The following is a 24133-nucleotide window of genomic DNA, read 5'->3' as shown; positions in this document are numbered from 1 at the left end:
ATTGTGAAAATTTTTTGCTTGAACTAAATAATATGTAGATCAATAAAACAATACCAAATAATAAAAAATACCAAATAAAAATTAAAATCATTATTTTTCAATTGATCTCCAAGCAAATAAATATTTTCCACATTTAACATCCCTATCTTTTCTTTCCTATCTACAGACAACCCTCTTTGAGCAGGGCAGTTTTTAGGGTTGTACCCTTTAAAAATTTGCACTGCGTTATTCATATGTAAACTTCTAGTTCTAAGACCAGTTACGTTTATATTAATATAAATTTATAGTATGAGGTAGTAATCCAAATTTATTTGTTTATTTATAAATATAAACTAAACATTCTTGGATAATGAAATTTTATTTTCAAAACCGAAATTTTAAAGCACTAAATAAAAAATAAAAACTTAATTCGTGTTTCATTTGTTAAAAAAGTGACACAAAGCATTAGAAACAATATTTAAAAATTATTTTGAGATCTTTTAACCTTTTATTCTCTCAATCAGCAGTTGAATAACACCCAGCGTATTATTAATCAATATTCATTAAAGGTGTCACGAGTGAAATGAATTAATCTATATTTTTAATGGAAAAATATGAAAGTTAAGGCATTTTATGGTTTACCATCTGCCACTTAAATGACTACATTATCCACTTTTGTTACATTCCACATACTATCTTAGTTGAAAAACCTTTAATAGTTATTAAAAAGAAATTATCAACGCGTACAATTATTAACGAAAAGGATCTATCTTTTTTATGCAAGAAGATAAGAGTCTAGGCATTCCATGGTTTACCAACTTGCATTGAGCTGACTTAAATGACCATAATTATATACTTAAAAGTTCACCATACTTTCTGAGTTGAAACCCCTATAATACACTCGTTTATTAAAAACGAACTATTTGACGCGTACCAAGGAAAATTTCTATCCATATATTGCAATTTTCATTGCAAACAGATGTGAAGTTTTATATTTCCTCATAAATCTAAATGAAAACTCAGCGTACCCAAGTTGTGAAAACAATATTCCGTGTCTTTTATTTGCATGGAAAAGTTTTATTATAAACCCAGCGTTTATTATTCGTCTGAAAATAATGTATTTATTGCTCAGACCATGAATATTTTATATCAAATCGAATTTTCGATAAATAACTACGACCCTAGTACTGTCGTGAAATAACATTTTGTGGGGAATACTGCAGGGGTATTCGTTATCCACTAAACCACGAGGGTGTAATCATACACAGCCAGTAAATCCTTTATCGAAAGGGTACTAGGGTTGAATACATTATTGATCAAAAATTTATGATCGGTTTAAAGAATAATTATTGGATATTAACTGAATTCAATCCTTTGCAATTATATTTGAAACCATATCATTTGCATTTAATACGAGTAGGCATTTATATTATCTGCCTATATTATCGTCCATGTTATTTTCACTCTTATATTTATTCAAATATACCTTGGACCTTTCACCTATTATTCATTTTTTAAAGATCAAGATAACACTGCGTTATTAAGATGCAGTGCCCTATGCACCATTGGGTTGCAGATAAGGGTTTGATAATGATATTGTTGTCTGCCTCCGTAGTGTAATGGTTAGCTTACTCAGCAACCGTGGTGGAGGTCCCGGTTTCGATTCCCAGGAAGGAGTCAAAATAAATATTTGTAATTTAACAATACAATATTTTATTAATATTACCCTGGACTGGTCCCTGAGGCTCAAAAGTGATCACCTTCCTTTCATGTAAGTAACGAGAAGATAACACTGCGTCAAAACGATGCAGTACCCTATGCACCGTTGGGTGCGGATCAGGATTAGAAAAATAATAAATTTATTGTATTCAAAGTATCTGGGAGTCATAATCAATATTTAAAAAAAAAAACAAAATAAAAGGGTTGTGTATGACCATTTATTGAGTTCATTAATGTAAACCTGACTAGTTTTGAGAACTACAGATATTCTCATCAACAGGTGAAAATACTAACTAGTTGAACATCACCTTTCCTTCATGTATTAATACTCAAGATAACACTGCGTTTATAAGATGCAGTGCTCTTTTAACCATTGGGCTGTAGATGAGGGCATGAAGTTGAAGATTCGAAAAGTGGAGATTACTTGAAAAGTGGTGATTATTTTTGAAAGTGGTGAATATTTGAATAGTGGTGATGATTTTAAAAGTGGTGACTATTTGAAATGTGGTGATTATTTGAAAAACAGTGACTATTTGAAATTTGGTTATTATTTGAAAAGTGGTGATTATTTGAAAAATGGTGATTATTTTATATGTATTATTTAATAATTGGCGTTTAATTAAAAAGTTGCGACTATTTTAAAAGTGTTTATTATTTGGCACTCACCATCTTGTTCATCCTGGTTAACGGCGGTGGTTGTGAAGACGGAGAAGTCCTTGGAGGCGATGGACTCCCGCAGCTGCTTGGTGATATTCCTAAATATTTCCCTGGACAGCTCCAGCGCCGCCTGGCGGGCCGCCTCGCGAGGGTCCAGGGTGGTGCTCCGCGCGGTAGTCCGAGCTGCTGCACTGGTGCTGACTGTGCTGGTGCTGATGCTGCTGCTGGTGGCGCTGCCATCGTCTGCGACAGTCGGACTGGGCTCGGTACTGTCTGTGGTAGATGTACCTGAAAAAAGAAAGAAATCGTTTGATTTTTAACAGATGAAAAGGAATATGGTCTTGGCATTTACAAGGCTGGTTTGGTTATTTTATTTATTTTGTTTATTTTATATTTTTGACAATTAAACATAGATGAAGAAGAAGATGGAAAAATAGGCATTAACAAGGCTGGTTTAGTTAGAAGAATATGGAAGTCTTTTATTACAGGGTTTACAATCTGTCAAACGGTGTTCAAGTGATCGCTTTACACATGTGATTCACCATCCTCAAACCCATGATTGACAACCACACTATTTAAATTTTTAAAAGTCATACAAGTATAATACAGTGATCTACTATGATATACTGTGATCAACATATGATCTTAAACGATGTCAAAGACGGAAAAGTTTTATTTTTCTAAGATTTCTAAAAAATTTCAAGATTAAACATTCAATAAAATTTAAAAAATCATACAAACTGGATGCAATTGTTATTTAATACGTTGCAATAATGCATTATTATTTCATTGAGATGGAGTTTAAAGCTGGTTTGCTGGTATTTTACAATATTGCCACGTAGTTTTCAATATTTGTTTTTTATGTTTTTTTTTTATTATTTTACCAAAAATTACTTACATTTATTCACATTTAGAATACGAGATGAAAAAAAATAGTTAAAAAAGGAATTTGCGCAAACAAAAAATTACAAAGAGTATCTTTACTCGAAATTACAAACCTAGCCAAGTACATATACATGAAAATCTTGTTGAAAGCATTCTTGGTGCGATTCCAAAAAAATCCTAGCAATCAAATAAAAAAACAACAAAAATCGCAATTATCGCACAAACCAACAAAAAAACGCAAAATCATTGTAACGTTAATCCTGACTTGTTCTTCAAAGCAAATACCGCATCAATAAACAATTTGTTTAAATCATATTGGAAAAAGTTTACCAATTGAATTATACAAGTAATTTTATTGGTGAAACTGAATAAGATAAAACAAAACAAAAGTACTTAATTGTTGAGAAATCTGAACATCAATACCGCTAATCTCGTTACATAATTCATACTTTTCTTTTTTCCCTTTCATCTTCTCATTATTACGAAACTCTTAGGAAAGAAGTCCCCGGACCAAGTTGTGGAAATAAATGTCAATATCAGAACTTTCTGGAAAAGAATAGAAAAAAATCGAGACAAATTTTATAAGAAAAGTTTGTGGTGAGCACTTTGTTCGGGTGTATTCTGAGTAAAATTAAGGAGTGGGTTTAAATGTACCAAACAACTTACTGAAAGATTTTGGAAAATAATTTTCTAATCTCATGAAACCCATTGCGAATAATTGGAAAATTATCTGAAAATACCCTAAAATATCTTGAATGGAACCTTATTTACAAAATGACTTCACCTTGACTTATATTCTGTGTGTGATTTATATAAATTTTTTAATATGCTCTTATATCCTTACGAATGGAAGTAAAATATGGAGTTGGCAATAAAAAGATGAAGGTAGACTGAATGCAGTCGAAATGCTATCTCTCATAAAAATGTGCGTTAAAACGATGTAAATAGATATTCGTATGGTGAAATAAGGAAATAACGCAAAGCTGAGATAATCATTATAGATACATAATTTAAATTCACGTGGAATGATTGAGTGAGGAGTAAACAGTAAAAATAACTTATGAGACGAATGTAGTTTGAAAAAGGAGCAGAAAAATGCATCTTTTACATATCCAATAATTTTGTCGACCACTGACAAGTTAATTTTCAAGTTTTCGAAATACTTGATCTTGCTATGTTTTCCTCGGATTTTTTCTAATTTAATTTTCATCTTCTATTGCTGCATAAATTTGTTTTACCATTTTTTCACTCTTTTCATATCATTAACCACCTCAACTTGTTTTTCCTATTTTAATCGATAGTGAAGTGGATAACAAAATAATATTTTATATTTTTACTATAATATGTAATTTGAGAATCAAAGTATTTTCATTCTTCAAAATTCCCATCAAATACAAGGTGTCGAAAATGAGAATAAAATAAAACGAAATATTACATAAATCATGAGTGTGGCTTGTTTAAAAATTAACGAAAATGTATTGGTAGAAGAGAAAAATCTTTTTCAACGGACACCTTAATTCCTTATTTGGCTTTTTGTATTTTTCTTAATCCTGGCTCAATGTGTGACCGTTAAGCAATATATTTTTATGTAGATCCTTGCCAATTTTATTTTAGCATTTTAATTTTGTACGTCGTCTGAACAATACCGAGATTTATACGATCCTTTGCTAATAAAGGAAAGAGACAAGAATCCTTGAAAGGAATCTTTTGTAGAATTAGGAATTTCAATTCGTGGTATAATGGCATAACATTCGTACATATAACACACAGGGAGCTAATCTTGCGCGATTGAACATATGTCTAATTTAAAATACGCACACATTTTTTTCCAAAGGTCTTTTTTTACACAATAGTGGGCTTATAAACACAATTCAATATATTGACATCTCAACATAAAATAAGAAAAATATCATTGTCTGAGTATTAAAAGGCTTCCAACCTGTCATAGGCTAGTTTTAAGTGACCCCATTATGCAGTATATGATTTATTTTTCACAATTCTTTTTTTTATACTTGTGTATATTTATATAATACACACATTTATATATACATATATAAATATATATATATATATATATATATATATATATATATATATATATATATATATATATATATATATATATATATATATATATATATATATATATACATATATATATATATAAATATATATACATATATATATATATATATATATATATATATATATATATATATATATATATATATATATATATATATATATATATATATATATATATATATATATATATATATATATATATATATATATATATATATATATATATATATATACATATATATATATAAATATATATACATATATATAAATATATAAATATATATATATATATATATATATATATATATATATATATATATATATATATATATATATATATATATATATATATGTATATATATATATATATATATATATATATATATATATATATATACAGTGGGTGGCCAAATTATTAGGGACACTTGTACTTTTTTGTAATTTCCAAGTTTAAATGAATTTTGTGGTCAAACAAATTCGTTGTAATTATTTTTTCTTTAATAATTTATTTGTTTTGCTAATTCAACAAGTTAATTTCAATTAATTTTTAATTAAAATTCAATTTAGTTTGAACTGAACCATAATATTCTCAATTTAAGTATGAGCAGTCTTCAAACATATCTCTAAGAAAATATAGTGAAGTTATAACCTGACTACTTCATTTTACATATTTCCAGAGAAAAATAGCAGCACTAACAGATATTTTGAAGTCAGGAGTTTATCGAATACAAAGAAAAATTGATAAAAACCTGCCTCTGGAATCAGCCCGCTTCGGAAAAAAGGCAGAAAAAGGATCAAAACTCCGCGTGGTGCCCATAAAATCAGGGACATCTATTTCCAAAATCGTAAAATGTCTGTTGATTGTCTAATTGTTGTTAACTTTTGTCGATAAACGATGAAGGAATTAACGTCTCCAAAAGGACAGTTCAGAGACGGTTAGTTGAAGTAAATCTAATGGGTCGACGTTCAACCAAAAAACTACGCCTGACTGAGACATGAAGAAAAACGACTCTTATGGGCCAAAGAACACCGGAATATGACTGTTTCGGACTGGAATCGAGTATTTATGACTAACATTTGTAAAATAAAATAAGAAGATAATTAAAAATACACATTTTTGCAATCATGGTAATACTTTATAGGTCTGCTTCTAAGACGAGTCAACATTTAAAATTTTGGTGGGAAAAACTTCATTCGTCCGACGTGGCCCAGGAGAAAAATTCCACCCGGACTGCCTTATGAAGAGGGCTAAAAACACCCTGTTAGCATAATGTTACGGTCCATGATCTCATTTAAGGGTATGAGACGATTCTATATCATGGAAGGGACCATGAGGCAAGACGTGTACCAGCGAGTACTGAAAAGTCGGCTCCAGCGGAGGCTAAGGAATGGTTCCCTGGTGATGAAGAGTATGTGTTTATGCATGAATAGGTACCGCGTTATAAAGTCAGGAGTGTTACTGCATTCCTGGCTGAAAAAAACGTCTGTTGAGTATGTGTTTTGGCTTGCCCGGGCAATTTGCTGGATATGAACCCCATTGAAAACATTTGGAGTCTAACGAAACGGGAAATTGATAAAATAGTCATCACCACCAAGCGGTTACTGAAAGAAACTCTCATCAGAGTATGGCATGGTAACCTTAATCTTCGGCACAATGCAAAAATCTGTATAGAAAGCATGCCCCGACGTTTGGATGTTGTAATCGCAGCAAAGGGTGTTATTACTAAATATTAAGGTTTTTTCTAACATTTTTGAATAATCACTTTTATGATAAAAATAAATTACTTTTATAAAATGTATGACTATATTGTTTCTAAATTCTTAATAAAGCACCCAAATCAATAAAAAAATTAATTAAAAAACCTTATTATTTGCTCATTAAATTCATTTGAATATGAAAATTACAGGAAATTCAAAGTGTCCCTAATAATTTGGCCACCCACTGTATATATATAAATATATTTATAAATATACACATATATATATATATGTATATATATATATATATATATATATATATATATATATATATATATATATATATATATATATATATATATATACATATAAATATATATATATATATATATATATATATATATATATATATATATATATATATATATATATATATATATATATATATATATATATATATATATATATATATATATGTATATATATATATATATATATATATATATATATATATATATATATATATATATATATATATATATATATATAATATATATATATATATATATATATATATATATATATATATATATATATATATATATATATATATATATATATATATATATATATATATATATATATATAAATATATATATATATATATATATATATATATATATATATATATATATATATATATATATATATATATATATATATATATATATATATATATATATATATATTTATATATATATATATATATTTATATATATATATATATATATATATATATATATATATATATATCTATATATATATATAATATATATATATATATATATATATATATTTATATATATATATATATATATATATATATATATATATATATATATATATATATATATAATAAATATATAATGTAAATATAATAAATTAATTGATCACCCTATCGAAAATTGCATTTAATTTTGCAAATGGCGTCGTACGTCAATTATATTTGAAATTTGTAAACAAGATAGCTGCAGTATACAAACAAATTCATAAAACGGGCACAAATTATTTTTCACCACTGGCGGCAGCCACTTGACGAATATCACCTTTTCCACTTAACACAAAAAAAATCGAGATCTAAATAAAAATTTCCATTACTCAAAATCTTTTTATTATTTTTATTTTTCATAAAAAATTAATATTTCTTGTATTTATTATACGATTGGCGGGAATCGAACCCGCGACGCCAGTTTCGCAGTCGAGCGTCTACCCAACTCTGCCACGGTGCCTGTCTAAATAAAATAATAAAAGCTTCTGAAATATTAAAGCTTTCTACACTTGAACGCAAAGCGAACTAAATAAATCAAAATAAATGGTCCCGAATTTTCAAAATACAATAAATCTTCTTCCAAATTGGTTGTCAAACACAAGAATTGGCGAAAGAAACGACCCGCTCTCATGCGATTAATATCAACGTATTACGGATCTTAGACACGCATTTTTTTAAGTATTTTCTTTTCCCTAGTTTTGTTCGTAAGTTATTTTAGTTTCAGGATGGTCCTAGAATTTTGTTGTTTTAGGAATGATTAGATTCGTCTAGCTGGAATACATTTGTGTATTTTCAAGAAAATGATTGTGATTTAGAGACTAATACCTTTCATTACATTTTGGATGTGTCAAGATCCTTGTTCACATATGTGTGTTTCTTTCAAGAACGTCATAAATCAAAAATTGACAATTTTCAGTTGTGCATGTTTTTGGAATGCCCAGAAAATGTACTATATCCCAGCAAAAGAGGCATATTTTTAACTTAATATTTACCCGCTACAGGGCAGAAAATGTTGTTTTTGCATTTTGAAGAAAAGGTAATGTTTAATATTTTTTTTAAATATACTAAATATTTTTCAAATGGAGAAAAAACCTTCAGATTTACCTAAAAAGATCTGTTGCACAGTAAAAAGTTCAATAAGTGGCTTGATATTTATTTTTAATACATTGTGTTATATCTTTTAACTTTAAAAACGTTGTCCTGAAAAATCAAGTTTTTTTTATTTATGACGTTCTTGAAAGGAGTGAGCTATATGTGTGTTTCTTCACTTAATAGTTATTTTACATTTTTTGAATCTCAACATAAAGGAAGAAGAATATGGTCATCTAGATAAGACCTTGCATACGTGTAAAATAAGCATATCTGCTCCTCAAATGCATTACGCAAATCAACCAAAGATACTGCCGAAACTCACACCTGAAATAACGTGTCAAATAAATGATTTATGAAAAATACATAAGTAACAAAAAATCGAGAAATGTGGTTCTAATCATGGGTCGAATGGTGAATGTTTCACGCATATGATGTGATCACCGAAGCCAGCCTTTGAATAATAAGCACTGTAAATACCCCGATTATCCATATTTTTATCTTCTTTGTTGAATTGTTTTTTTTCAATTCAAATACCTTTTACTTCTTTTGATATTTGATATTAGGAAAAATGTTTAAATGAAAACATTTAAATAAGAAAAAATACTTTTTGAATTTTTTTAAACATTTCATAAACGCATTTCATGATGATTGAAAAAGTGACGGATGATCCTCAGATTCACGTGTCTTCGTATAAAATTTTAATATCTTCAATATAAATTTGATTGTTGATATTAATAGTCATGAATAATGTAAAATATTGATATCAAAGTTAAGCCTTTGCGTTTATGTTATGTTAAAACAGAAACAATAATATTTCAACCAGCTTTATCTAATAATAAACATTGATCAAACAGTTTCAGTAGTTTGTCAAAATTATTATCCCTCCATGAATGGTTTTCAGTACATTCATAAACCCTATAGAAATTTGCATGAAATCAATAGTCGTTACATTAAAACAATAGTTGGGTCATTTAATCGAACAATCGAAGTTTCAATTGCTAAATAAATATTTCGTTTTAATTTTACCATGGGATAAATATTCTACTTTCTTGGCTGGCTGTTTTATTTTTATGTTTATATTTATTGAGTGTTGAGAATTTTTTTTTTTAATGGGACTCCTTGATTTATTATTTACCTTACTCAAAAAATATAAGCAAAAAAATAATCAGTATGACATATCAATATGACGTAACAGACTAGCAAATCAGAGAACCTTAATTTGAGTTTCGTAGTAGAGGGAGGTTATTATTCAAGTAATATTATAAATTATTAAACTCGTATATCACATAAACTTACAAGAACATTGCATATATGGTACTGAGAAACCCATAAGTTCCTGGAAGCTCAACATCCTCACAAATGCGAAATATATCTTATCGCCATCATAGAAAAGCTAGCATTATAATAACTGTAATTCTGTCGAATTTCACACGTTTCTATCCTACACGAAGTGGAGTTATGAGGGCTCGTCTTTGTACATATACAGAAATATATACCGCCTTTTTATATTTTTATTTTTATTTCGTATTTTTATTTTATTCACATAAATTCCCGGTGGACTTTTGCAAGTAAAATACAATTATAATCCAAAAAAAGTTTAATTCAAGTAATATGCTAACACATTTCATAACACATCACTTATTGCTGTCAGAAATTTATTACGTAATGCCAGTTTATGTGAAGATAATGAATTTGACAAAATATCACTAAAGTGTTATTATGAATATTACCGAGATCATGAATTCTTCGTAGTATTATTTTTTTGACATCTCATCAAAGATGATGAAGAATATTTAAGTCTGGGCATTTACGGGTCTGATGACCGTCATAGGCTTTTGACGACCGTCATTTGAGATGTCAAAAAAATAATATGAAAATAACTCCTATAATTAGAGATAATCCAGATTTTGTGAACATTTTTATTTGACACACTCAAAATGTTGTGGTTCTTGGTTTAGTTGCAAAAATACGGTTATTGGGGGACGTTATTATTAGGGATAAGAAAAAGATAAGGACATCTTGTGTTTTTTGAATAACATATCGTAATTTTCATATGTTGTAGAAAAAAAAATTTACAGTTGAAGAAACAGTATGCAAGGAGCATGTTGTGAAACAAGATTTTGCCAGATGTTCAAAGGATGATTTTTTTTTATAAAATAATAATATTACATTTTAGATTTAGAAAAATAGGTAGCTATTTTTTTAATCATTTATTAGCAGAGTTATTTGGTAATGAAATTGAGATACTTTTAGATTCGTTGACAATTGTTTTTCAGAACGGTCGAGAATGTATATATGAGAGGTAGTATTTCTATTGCAAACATTTATCAAACATTATTTGAAGTTTTAGGCAGGCGTTTTTTAGATCTTAATTTCAAGATATGATCGGATACAAAAACAAGTACCGACCACACAATTTTTCATTGAAAAATTATGTCCATGTGAACAAATTTGATTTTAAAAAGTTCATCTAAATTCTAATTAAAAATTCAAATATGTTTTTTCTTCTCGTTTTTGCTGACAAACGAAAAATGCTACCATGAATTATATTCGGTCAGGAGCTATCAAAATTACAGTAAAAATACGTGCTATTTGAAGATTTATTTTCCATGATTGGAAATCAGAAACATATACATATATACTCATAAGGGTTAAAAGCTCAAAAACAGACTAATTGGCTTCTCTCACCCCTGACCAATAGAACTCGTACATAAAAGGCTCGATTCAATTGAAAAATGGAAAAATAAAAATGCAAAATCCCAAATAAATTATTGAAGCGTGATTTCAAATGGTAAAATGTTATTTCGTATAAAAATATGTTTCGCAAAGGTAAAACTTTTTAGGTGTATTGTTGTAAGTTAACCTTTTACCACTGACGTTGTTTTTTTTAAACATGACCACGTAAACGTGGATATCGCAAACCTTACGTTTCTTCTTTTTCTATTAATTTTAACTTCATATGATGCATAAGGCACAAAATGAGATGCAAGACGCAAGTTGCGCATTTATTTGTGTTGATTATATGTAGAGAAAAAATCAGTATTGCACTACAGATACAGTCAGGTGTATTATTAAATCGGCCTTTAGTGCATGTTGGTTATCGGGTCGACCAAAATCGCATATGATCAATATTTTATGTAGTTAAAAATGTGTGAATAGTGCCATGGTAGTGACGTGTAGTATTGTTTGCAATCTGTTGTAGTGATTGTCCTGACGAAGAGACGGGTACGTCTTGACTCTGACCAATATCTGTACCCGATGGATTCTCTAGTTCTTTGGACACGTTGCGCGTGGCAATGAGGATAGTCTGGAACGACTAGTTATGATCGGTAGCCTGGAGGGAAAGAGAGGGAGATGAAGATCCCCATACGATGGACCGATCAAATTAAGACAGCAGCAGGCACCTCAGTGGTTGGAGCGCTACGTGCAGTGCAGTCAAGGGATAACTGGAGAAGAGTCATTGCTTCTGCAAGGGTCTCAACCCTCAGCAATGAGGAATAAGACGGAGAAGAAGAAGACTTCGTATAAATGTACACGGTAGTAAATTTATTTTACGAGTATATTTATAGTAGGATGAAACAACTAATAGAATAAGAATTGTAAAATATCTGCTCTATTAACGCTGGTACTAATTATTATCCGAACATCCATTATGCCCATAATGTAAAGTTCCTTTCTTGAGAAAAGTTTCACGTTTAAAAAAAGCAGAATCTAAAGTGCTTGGCAAAATTATTTATATTCAGATTTTAAGTAGATTTAGACTGTTATTTAAGGGTTCAAATAAATGTTTATAATCTGTAAAATAAAAACTAACAAACAATTTCTCGCAAGGGTAAGTAGATATAATAGAACGCCACACCAATCTTTCTTCGCAAACAGTATTCGCCTCTTCCACGTGCATTTCCTCATACATACCCGCCGATTATTCCGACTCCTGTCCTGACCACTTTCAAGTTTTTAAAAATTTCGATCATGCCAAATATCCGTTGTTTTTCCAGGTTTTTATCGTTTTTTATTGATTCTTTATTTCATCCATATTCTATTTTACCTTTTTGTAGACACAAAAAGGTAAAATAGAATATGGATGTCTGGGTGTTTACAGGCCTTGTGGCCTATCATAGGCTAGTTTAGTGATCACTTTACACACGTGCAACATTTACCATTCTACCCATGATTGACAACTCAAATTTAAATTTTCCGCAGTCTTCTTGTGCTTTTAGTACCAGCCCCATTTGGCTCATAAATTTGTTTTACTATTCATTTCTTCACTTCAATAGACATACAGAAACATCGGTAAATGAATGATTCCGGTTATGAACAAATAAAAATGATATAAAAATAAATAATGAAAAGGGTTGAAAAACTTTCAGCGTACGAGCTAGAAATAATTGGACTTGATTTTAACGGGTCGCAATTGACCATGGAAAAAGTCGAACATTTTTATATGTAACGAGCAGAAAAAATATACCGGATATTTTACTAAAAAAAATTGAGACAGATAAGATGGCAGGTTGTTTCCAGTTCTTTAATACTAACAATCGAAACTTGAATAACTCGTTACTCGAATTCCTAACCCAAGTTATTAATCAGTAATAATAATACTCAAAAAAAATATCTTTAAGACGTTTTACAGAATAGTGCACAATGAAGAATAGCTACTATCCAAAACCTCCATTCAATATTTATTACAAATGAAATGGAATTCCGCTTCGCTATCACTGGTACAATGTACAACATACGGTAAGTTTATTTGGAAACAAATAAATCTCCACCCAAACATTATTTTTATTTGCGTAAATACCAAAATCCATTTCTATACTTAATATAAATAAAATCATACTTCAAACCTCTACAATTGCATTAATTTAATTATTTCTACAATGCACAACTAAAATTGATTCAATTTAATTTAAATTAATTTTGAAAAATTATACAAAATCATGATTTTCAGCATTTTAATTTTTTCCTAGCCTCCCACTTATCTGATAATGTCAGTAGTGATGAAACTTAGTCACCGCTCAAACAAAATAATTGTGGAAAAAACTATATAGTTGTTATTTTATTTATTGTTTCGGCATTAACTTTGTGGTAAGACATGTTACAATGATTAAAGAAAACACTTATTTTTTACCACTTGAGTTAACTCAAGTGGTAAAAAACAAATGTTTTCTTTAATCATTATATAGTTGTTAATTTATAACATGAAACCTATTTTAATTTCTTAAACAATTTAGTTCCTTTAATCAAGATTCATTACTTACATCTTTAATAACATGAAAAATAATATGCAAGTCTCGGTATTCACATTTTTGCAAACCTTTTGTTACCTGTATTCATCATTCTATTAATAATTAATAACCATTTTCTTTTACTGGAGCTGTGTTTTTATTAGCCAACCACTAAAATGTGGAGACGGACGAATAAAAGTAGCGATGTAAATTAAATAACTTGAAAAACAAGTAATCTTTGTACATGATATATTAAAAGCTGGAGTCAAATCTTTATTATTTTTAAATTTAACCATAAACACATAACCATGATTTTACAAAGTACGCTTTAAGTAAAAATCGTTTGTTGGCTAAGTGATCCAATCGAAAATGCATTTTACAGTTTTACTAGTGAATAAAAAAATCCTGTTTTAGTAGCGAAGACATAAATATTATTGATAAAAATAAAAGAACAAAAAATATGGTATTTATTTATAGATTTGGCGTTTAGTGTGTATAACTACATTGTAATTTTTATATTAAATGTTAAAATCAAACACACAAAAATAAATTTCATGATGATTGTTTCGCCTTGTTATGGCATTTTTCAAACGAATGACATTCGTTTCTCAAGAAATCAATATTTAATTTTAACATTTAATACATAAAATAGAATATGGTCCTTGTATGATGGGCCTCGGTTGTATAAATACTAGATATGTACAAAAATTCTTTTGTTATTGGCAACTGAAATGCTTCCGATCACTCACAAACATCTCTCATCCGATGAAGTCATAGCCAACTTATCCATAAATCACTCCAGACAACATTTTCGTGTATTGACGCAGTCGGAATTTTTTCTGTTTTCCCGAAAACAAACACAAAAATATGATTTAATTCTTCACAAAAGAGTAGAAACAAAGTGTTTTATGTTTGTTACTTATGTAAATATATATCTTCTTCTTCCTGGCTACATCCAAACTTATCGTATTTGCAAAATGCTGGGGTCAGCTCTCCTTATCCTCGGGTTGTAGGTCCTTCTGTCATGGACAACGTCACCTAGACCATGTCTTCGAACCATATTCTCTCTTTGCAGCATCCATGATTTCTTTAGTCTTCCTCTAGATATCTTTAAAGGAAGATCCATTAATATTGCCTGGTTTACGACATGTTCAGGTTCTCTGCGTCCTATATGCTCATACCATCTCAATTGTCTTTCCTCTACCTTCCTATTTATGTCTGTTTGTGTTAGTTATGTGACATATGTATGAGTGCTCCTTATTTTTAACATTTTTTTAATTTTAACAGCCAATTTTTTTCGTTTTGCTAAAAAACACTTGCACTACTTATTTCAGTTCATTTGAAATACCGTAACCCGTGCTGACTTGTCTAACATTTTCATACAAGTTACATTAGAGTATTAACGAGCGGGTGGCACTCACTTTGTCGTCGTTCAAATGCAATAAGTTAAGATATCATATTGCCACTTCAGAATATTAAATCATTTTGAACTACCATGGAATAAGAAAATCTCTCTTTGTTGGAAAAGATAATCGTACAGGGATGATTTTTCGTATCTGTATAAGCCATGGTACGGAACACGACGAACTGTCAAACATACAACTGCTTAGTTATAGTGCTCCTAGTTTTTTGTGTTTAAAAATAATATAATCGAAGTTTTGTGAACCAAATGTTATCGTAGTTTATTGATTATATAGTTTTGCATTAAAACTATCGTTTTCTGTGCCCTTTATTTATAAAACTAGAGTCCTTTTAAACATTTCAAGTTATAAATCATTTTTTTGCAACAATAATATTTTTATTTTTTTTTTTTTTTATAATTTTTTTATATATTTTTTTTGTTCTTTATATTTAAAGTCTTTTACTTTAAAACTTATTAAATATGGAGGCAGGTGAAAAACCTCCAGATCCCCCAGATCCTAGATTTGAAGATTACTCCAATGTGGGTTCGCCCATTATTCACCCAACGGTGAGGTATAAGCGAAACCTTAAGGCAGATTCTTTTGAAGAAGGTCCTCCACCGTCAAAGCAGGTAAGTATGAACACTCATTCGAGAGATGAAACAATGAAAAATTTGTATACAGAAAAGGATGTCGGTCCTTTTATTGTTTATATTCAAAAAATTGCAGAAAATTCCTCCATCAATAGCTTAGAGGTAGGAAAACTCCTTTTTAATAATAAAATACAGGAAATCATACCTCGAGGTGGTATACGGGCTATTGGCCGCAATAGGATTGCCATAGAACTTAATTCATTCGAGGCTGCAAATAGTTTTGCAGAGAAACAAGGTATTCTCAATCAAAATAATTACAAGGCATACATCCCATATCATATGGTGTCACGCATGGGTTTGGTTAGGGGCATTCCGACAGAATGGTCCCATGAGGACATTCTGGAGAATGTGACCCTCCCAGATAATTGCGGTAGAATTATCAAATCTCGCCGTCTCTCTCGGAAAGTAACATCTCCAGACTCTTCTAATCATACATGGGTACCGACCCAAACAGTCGTGCTTACGTTTCAAGGACAAATTCTCCCTAAAAAAATTTTCTTTTTTTACTCCGCTGTAGAGGTGGAATTTTATATGTTTCCCACAATGCAATGTTTTCAATGCTGTAGATTTGGTCATTCGAAACCAGTATGCCGTTCCCAGCCTCGGTGCTACAAATGTGGATCCAACCACCTAGGAGAGTCATGTTCCGCTTCCTTAGAAAACGCCAGCTGTATACACTGTTCTGGCAACCATTTTTCTACCAATCGTAATTGCCCAGAGTTTATACGCCAAAATTTGATTAAGAAAAATATGTCAGAATTAAATATTTCCTATTTTGAAGCTTCTAAACAGACGTTTAGTAAGGGGAAATCCTATGCGGATAGCTTAAAATCCTCAAATAAACATCCTTCTCAAAACATTTCAAAATCCTCTTTAGATGGTGAAGCTACACTCAATTCATTACCCGCCACAATTACCGCTCCCCAAAAAAATCGTGCCAAATTTACATACAAAACTCCCAGAGCTCCTCTTATTCCCGGCTACGACCGATCTAACCATAACTCCCTTCTCATCCATCCCAATGGCTCGGTAAATTACCAATCACCCGATGGATGTGCTATCAATCAAAGCTCTTCTCCAGCCATCAACTCAAACTCTGCCGAAAGTTTATCACAGAGTCTCGCCTTCTCTAATGAATCTTTCTCTAAATCCATTCTAACCATATTACTTGATCTCTTACTCTCCCAAAAATCCTTACCGTCCAACGTTGCTATTATTATTCCTGTCCTTCAAGCTTTCATACAAAATGGCCCAAATCACTTCAATTAATTCTCTTTCGATTCTCCAATGGAACTGTCGTAGCGCAGTATCCAACAGAGATGACATCAATCTTTTAATCCGCTCTCACAAAATTGATATTGCGACCCTATCTGAAACCTGGTTCTCTCCGGGTTCAGTTATCTCATTCCCTGGCTATTCTTGTGTCAGAGACGACCGCCTTGACGGAAGGGGCGGTGTAGCTATCTTAATAAAAAATAATTTAATTTTCGATTTGATTCCACCTCCATCACATCCCAGAATGCAAATATTAGCCATAAAAATTCTAGATTTATCAATTGTTTCCGTTTACTCAGCTCCCAGAAACGTATTTAAGCAATCATACTGGAGATCTATCGTGAGTTGTCTCTCCCCAAATTTCTACATTTTGGGAGACCTTAATGCTCATTCTACGTCCTGGGGCTGTACGTCGTCCGACACTGCAGGAAGGGCCATCGTTGATTTCATGGAGGAATCAAACTTATGTATATTGAACAATGGTGATCCAACGCGTATTGCTCCGGCTAATCATAGCCAAAACGCCTTGGACATCTCAATCTGTTCCTGCAACCTGGCAAGCTTGTCCTCTTGGAATCTATTGAGTGACCCTTTCTCCAGTGATCATTTCCCTATCATCATCAAAATGATTAATTCCTCAAATCACAGTCATCATAAACCCAAGAGATCTAACTATTTGATCGGTAGGGCTGACTGGAAAATCTTTGAAGATTCATTGAATGCTAAGTCCAAGTCCCTGTCGATCGATGGTGACAATAACAACCCCAACACAATAGCTAACAAAATCCACGAGTTGATAATCGAGGTGGCCAACGTTGCTATCCCCATATCTAAAAAGGTTTTGCACAAGTACTCCCCTCCTTGGTGGGATAAGGAATGCACGGAAATGGTTAAAAATAGAGCATCCAGTATAAGAAAGTATAAAAGAAATATAACTTCTGACAACTTTTTGGAGGTTAGACACGTACAGGCCCTAACTAAAAAAATTCTTAGAAAAAAAAAAGACAGGGTTGGCAAAATCTCTGTAACTCTTTGTCTCCCGAAACCCCGCTCGGGGATGTCTGGGATTCAATAAGAAGATTCAGAGGATCATACTCTCCGAAGGTGAACACTTCCAAATGTACATCCTGGATAGAGGATTTTGTTGGGAAACTTGCTCCATCTTACGTTCCCAGTATTTCCGAACTCCCTAGAGAACCCCCAATCCTTCCAGGCGCTGACTACCTAACATCTCCGTTTTCACTCGATGAATTATCGATGGCTATCCAATCTTCTGGAGATTCTTCTCCGGGCCATGACATGATTCCCTATTCCTTTTTCAAACACTTTCCTAAACCATTTATGATCCTTATCCTAAAAATGTATAATCTCATTTTAAAATCTTGCACAATCCCAGACTCCTGGAAAAGACAAATCATAGTCCCGATCCCCAAACCTGGTAAGGATATATCCCTTGGAACTTCATACAGGCCAATTGCCCTCTCATGTTGTTTTCTCAAAATTCTGGAACGCATGGTAAAGACTAGGCTCGAGTGGTTTGTAGAGAGAAATAACCTCCTACCGCACTGGCAATTTGGTTTTCGAAAAAATAAATCCTGCATCGACAACCTAAGTGTACTAGTTACTGATATCCATGTTTCACGGTCCTGTAAAACCGACTTAATCGCCTGCTTCTTGGACGCAAGTAGTGCTTATGATAATGTCCTTCTCCCATTACTGCTGGAAAGAATGAATGCCCTCGGGATCTCCAGTGGTGTTGGCTGCCTGATATTTAATATGATGTGCAATAGAGATATTGCCATAGATACTCCAAAAGGATCCGTGATTAGAACGGTGTACAAAGGTCTGCCACAGGGATCGGTATTGAGTCCACTGTTATTTAACATCTACACTCAGGATCTTCAAACACATATTCCCCCTGAAATCTCCATTTTGCAGTATGCGGATGACTTCGTGCTGTATACATCAGACAAATCCACACCTCGCGCTTCGAGTGTATTGAATAGGGCACTGGAACCCGTCGGGGCATGGTTCGAGGAAAGTAATTTGGAATTGGCTCCGTCCAAAAGCCAAATAGTAGTATTTTCTAGAAAGCGTAACATCCCCGAGTTAAATATAAAATTGAGGAAAATTCGGATTCCTGTGAAGGACAATGTAAAATTTTTGGGCGTCACATTGAATAATAAGCTGTCATGGAACAAACACATTGAAAACATTGTGGCTAAGTGTGAAAAGAATATTAACATCCTACGGGCAGTTTCAAGAGTGTGGTGGGGTGCCCACCCGACTACAATGAACATGCTTTACTGCGCTCTTGTCCGAAGTCATATTGATTATGCGTGCTTTATAATGGACCCTCTTCCAAAGTATCTGCAATCTAAATTAGATAGGATACAATATAAATGCCTCAGATTAATTTTGGGAGCAATGAAATCATCTCCTGTGATTGCCTTACAAGCGGAGTGTGTTGATATGCCGTACTCTTTGAGGAAAAAACTATTATCCAACAAATTCATCCTCAATAGGACTAACGATAGTAATCATCCAATTTTTCTGAGGCTTCAACTTCTTCATGCTTTTTTTCAATCAACCTCAAACAAAAATACTGACAGTCCTCCTATTCTCTGTAGATCCTGGCATCACATTGTAAACACCATGTCATGTCCTCTTGAAGCCACTCTTCCGTTATATAACATTTCATATGAAGCTGCTATTTATAAACCTGATGTATTTCTTTCTATTGGAATAGATAAGACCTCGTTGGTTCTTAATGCCTCTTATGTTAAACGATTATTCATACAAAAGTTGGAAGAACTTTGGCCTAACCACGTTGCAGTATATACTGATGGCTCAAAAAGTGCCGTAGGAGCGTGTGGTGCTGCATTATATATTCCTTCCCTTAATATAGAAGAGCAATTCCAATTACCTCGTGAAGCATCCATATTTACAGCGGAATGTGTGGCCCTTAGAGAGGCTCTGAGAATAATTATTAAACAATCCTTGTCACCGACAGTAATTTTTACTGATTCTCTCAGCGTTGTGAACCTTTTATCTTCAAATAATAATCACTCTGTCCTTAAGAATAATCATATTCTTTGTGATATAAAAAGAATGTTATATATGGTTAATGTTGAAAATAAAATTGTCTCGATAGTTTGGATTCCATCTCATATAGGAATTACAGGTAATGAGAGGGTGGACTCCATGGCCAAGGAAGCCCGGGACTGTGGCGTGGTTCCCAGTCTATTCACCCTTCCCATTCCTGACTACCTTAGTGGGCTCAAAGCTGGTGCAAGCGAGGAATGGAATGAAATGTTCTCCATAACATCCACTGGATCCTATTACAAGTCAATCCAACCCGTGATACCCAAATCCCCTTGGTTCCGCAAAGTTAGGATTCCCAAGCTGAATGTGTCCCTTCTGTGTAGGCTGAGGATCGGACACACAGTACTTGCATCCCACCTCAAAAGGATTAATATTCTAACTTGTTCGTTGTGCGCGTGTGGACAGGAGGATGAGACTGCTGACCACGTATTTTTCAACTGCCCCTTACTCCCTAACCTCGAGTTCATTCAGGACATTCGGTCTGAGGGTTTGTCCTTCCCGCTGAATGTCCAACACCTATTGTCAATGAACTCGAAAAATGTTAACGGTGCGATTATTAAACATTTAAAAAAGTATAGCAAAAGCGTGTGACCCCAAAAAAAATCAATAAAAAAAAAAAAATTATTTAAGTATATAAAATCACTAGTATGGCAGGTATCACCCAAAATTGGGTGCTTTGCCAAAAATAAACAAAAAAAAAAAAAAAAGCCATGGTAGTTATAAAAGGTCAAGAGGTATGGGTATTAAAATTAGAAAAAAATGGCCGTTTAAGGGACCTTTTATATCTACGCATATATAAATCAAAATAAGCGTATGTTAGTAAATATAATTTTTCAAGACATTTTGTTTAATTTTTAATAAAAAATGTTAATATTATACTGATCAAATAGAACTACCAAAATAACAAATATCATTTTAAACTTTCTCTGTCTTCTCCTCCCATTTTTTCTTTAACATTTTAATATAATGTTAATTAATTCTGAATTTAAAGTTGAGTTAAAAAAAATAATACTTGCTAATATATCCATCAATATTTTAACCAATATTTGAAAGAAATCATACAACAGTGCAAAATATACAAGTACAAGTATATTTGATTTAATAAATTTGTCAACAAAACAGATGAATTCGAGTTATGGTCCTCGTAATATAAAGGTAGATAAAAAAAATCCTTTGATTGATTTTCCTTTTTTATAAATTTCTATGCCCAAAGTACTTAAAGGATTTTCAGATATTTTTTTAAATACATATTTATCAAAGACCTCAAGGGATTATCCTTTATTCTGCTCATTGGAAGGCAGAAATAATCACATTCCCACTTTACCAAACGAATTAAAAACGACCGGACTCGCAGCTTATTTCTGCAAAAGAGAATTTTCCACTCGTGCTAATAAATACTATTTCAATTACCCAGGTTCGGGGAGGCTCTAATGCTTTTATTGTTAATACAGAATCCTGCCGAAATGTGTTCGGCTCATGTGACTAGGTTAGCATTGTTCTAGCGTTGTTAACCCTTTGATTGCGCAACGGGTGCTGAAACACGAACAGGCATATGTCTCTAATCTTGTTCCTACTTTTGTAATAACCTTGAGAAATATTTAAAAGAATATATGTTTATAAATACATGTATATATATATATATATATATATATATATATGGATATATATATATATATATGGATATATATATATATATATATATATATATATATATATATATATATATATATATATATATATATATATATATATATATATATATATATATATATATATATATATATATATATATATATATATATATATATATATATATATATATATATATATATATATATAAATACATATATATATTTTTTTTTTTTAAACCCTTATCCACACCCCAATGGTGCAAAGGGCACTGCATCATATAAACGGAGTGGTATCTTGATCATTAACACATGAAGGAAAGGTGATCAGCCCTCCGCTTCAGGTACCAGTCCAGGGTAATATTAAATAAATATTAAAGTGAAAAAATCACTTAAATTTATTTGACCCCCCTTGGGAATCGAACCTGGGACCTCCAGAACGGTAGCCGAGCGTGCTGACCATTACAGTACGGAGGCTGACAAAAATGTATATATATAGATATAAATACGAAAATATGTTTATATGTGTATATACGTAAAATAGTTTTTGGTAATGCGGAATGTACCTTTTGAAGTTTTGTTTTTGGATAAGGTTAAGAAGATATAATTATTGATTGAAAAACCCAAAAACAAGAAAATAATTATTCGGAGCTCGGGTTTTCAATTCACTCTAATCATAAAAATAATACTTACATTTCATAGGATTTTCAATATCAATAAATTTATGTAAGCATTGTTAACATTGTGGTATGGTAATTTTAACACTCTCTTTATCATTCATCTTTCACTTTGTGAATTAGTGTTTTTTTAAAGTGGTATAACACAAAGTGAAAGATGAATGATTAGAGGAGTGTTTGTTTGGAGAGTGTCAAAAAAACTACAAGAAAAAATACTCATAGTACTTGATATCGATGTTAATGTATCCTGCAGATGGTTGTTCTGAAATATTAGACATCTGCTCTTTACACTTTTTTTAATTTATGAATTGATGAAACATCGTTTACATTTATTCCATTAAAAAAACATTACGCCAATAAAGGGTTAACATATTCGTATGTTTACTAAGCGAGAATAATCCGTGTTGTTGGGCGCCATTTTGTTGAACCATTGATCTGCTGAAGTGTTTGCTCTCAGTTTTCAGTAAATCAACCCGTACAAGAGGCTTACGCCATTTGGTTTAGGGCTCTGATTTTATTTATGCGGTGCCAAGTCATAACATGAACAATCGATTAAATCGGGGAACGGAATGAAAATAATCATGAATGTTTATCGACACGTGAAACAGATAGCTAGTTTCATGCCTCAGTTTAAGTTTTAGTTTTATATTGAAGGATGCTAAAGATATCTCTTTGGGAATGAAAAATGTATGTTTAAATACGGGGAAAGACCAAAGTAACAGATGTGGCTCAAAGGATCATGGAACGAAAGTGGGATTGGATGGGTCGTGTGGCATATGTCTGAGGATAGATGTACGAAGTAGGTGCTTGATTGGAGGCCTAAAGACAGGAAACAGAAGCGTGCGTAGACCCCAGAGAAGATGGTCCGATGATATTAAAAATGTGAAGGGCCTGCACTGGAAGAGAGTCGCGACCAACAGAAAACTGTAGAAGTCTAAGAGGGAGGCCTTTGTTTGACACTGGACACATGGAGAAGGCTAAAGTAATTAAGTAAATGTACTTTGATTCATTCTGATTGAGGTCAAAACGTTTAATTCGGAGAATTTTCCTGAATTTTCTTAGCACCTATTCATTAATATTTCAGTCCATCCAAGATATAATTATTTATTAATCAAAATTTCGTCATACGTATAATTACAAATTACAAAAATGAGCCCTCACTGGGGTTTCCCGTGCCGAGGGCACATTTTATAATTATTATTTATAAAATATTATGAAAGACA

The 24133-nt window shown here is 31.5% G+C and overlaps 1 protein-coding gene across 1 annotated transcript in view; it reads right to left on the bottom strand.

Annotated features, from left to right (window-relative positions):
* The window catches only part of LOC148300010 (uncharacterized), a gene marked incomplete at its 3' end in the record, with an annotated part of 89037 nt that overhangs the window by 13848 nt on the left and 51056 nt on the right, over positions 1 to 24133 (bottom strand). The window contains exon 3 of the mRNA XM_088275392.1: positions 2365 to 2643. Within this exon, the coding sequence (XP_088131518.1) occupies positions 2365 to 2643 (279 nt within the window). The remainder of the gene's footprint in view (positions 1 to 2364; positions 2644 to 24133) is intronic.

The sequence above is a fragment of the Brachycentrus maculatus genome, unplaced genomic scaffold (genome assembly GCF_059751285.1).
Source record: "Brachycentrus maculatus isolate JH-2025_06_01 unplaced genomic scaffold, ASM5975128v1 h1tg000853l, whole genome shotgun sequence".
NCBI lineage: Eukaryota > Metazoa > Arthropoda > Insecta > Trichoptera > Brachycentridae > Brachycentrus > Brachycentrus maculatus.
This window is presented reverse-complemented; position numbering and strand designations above follow the sequence as displayed.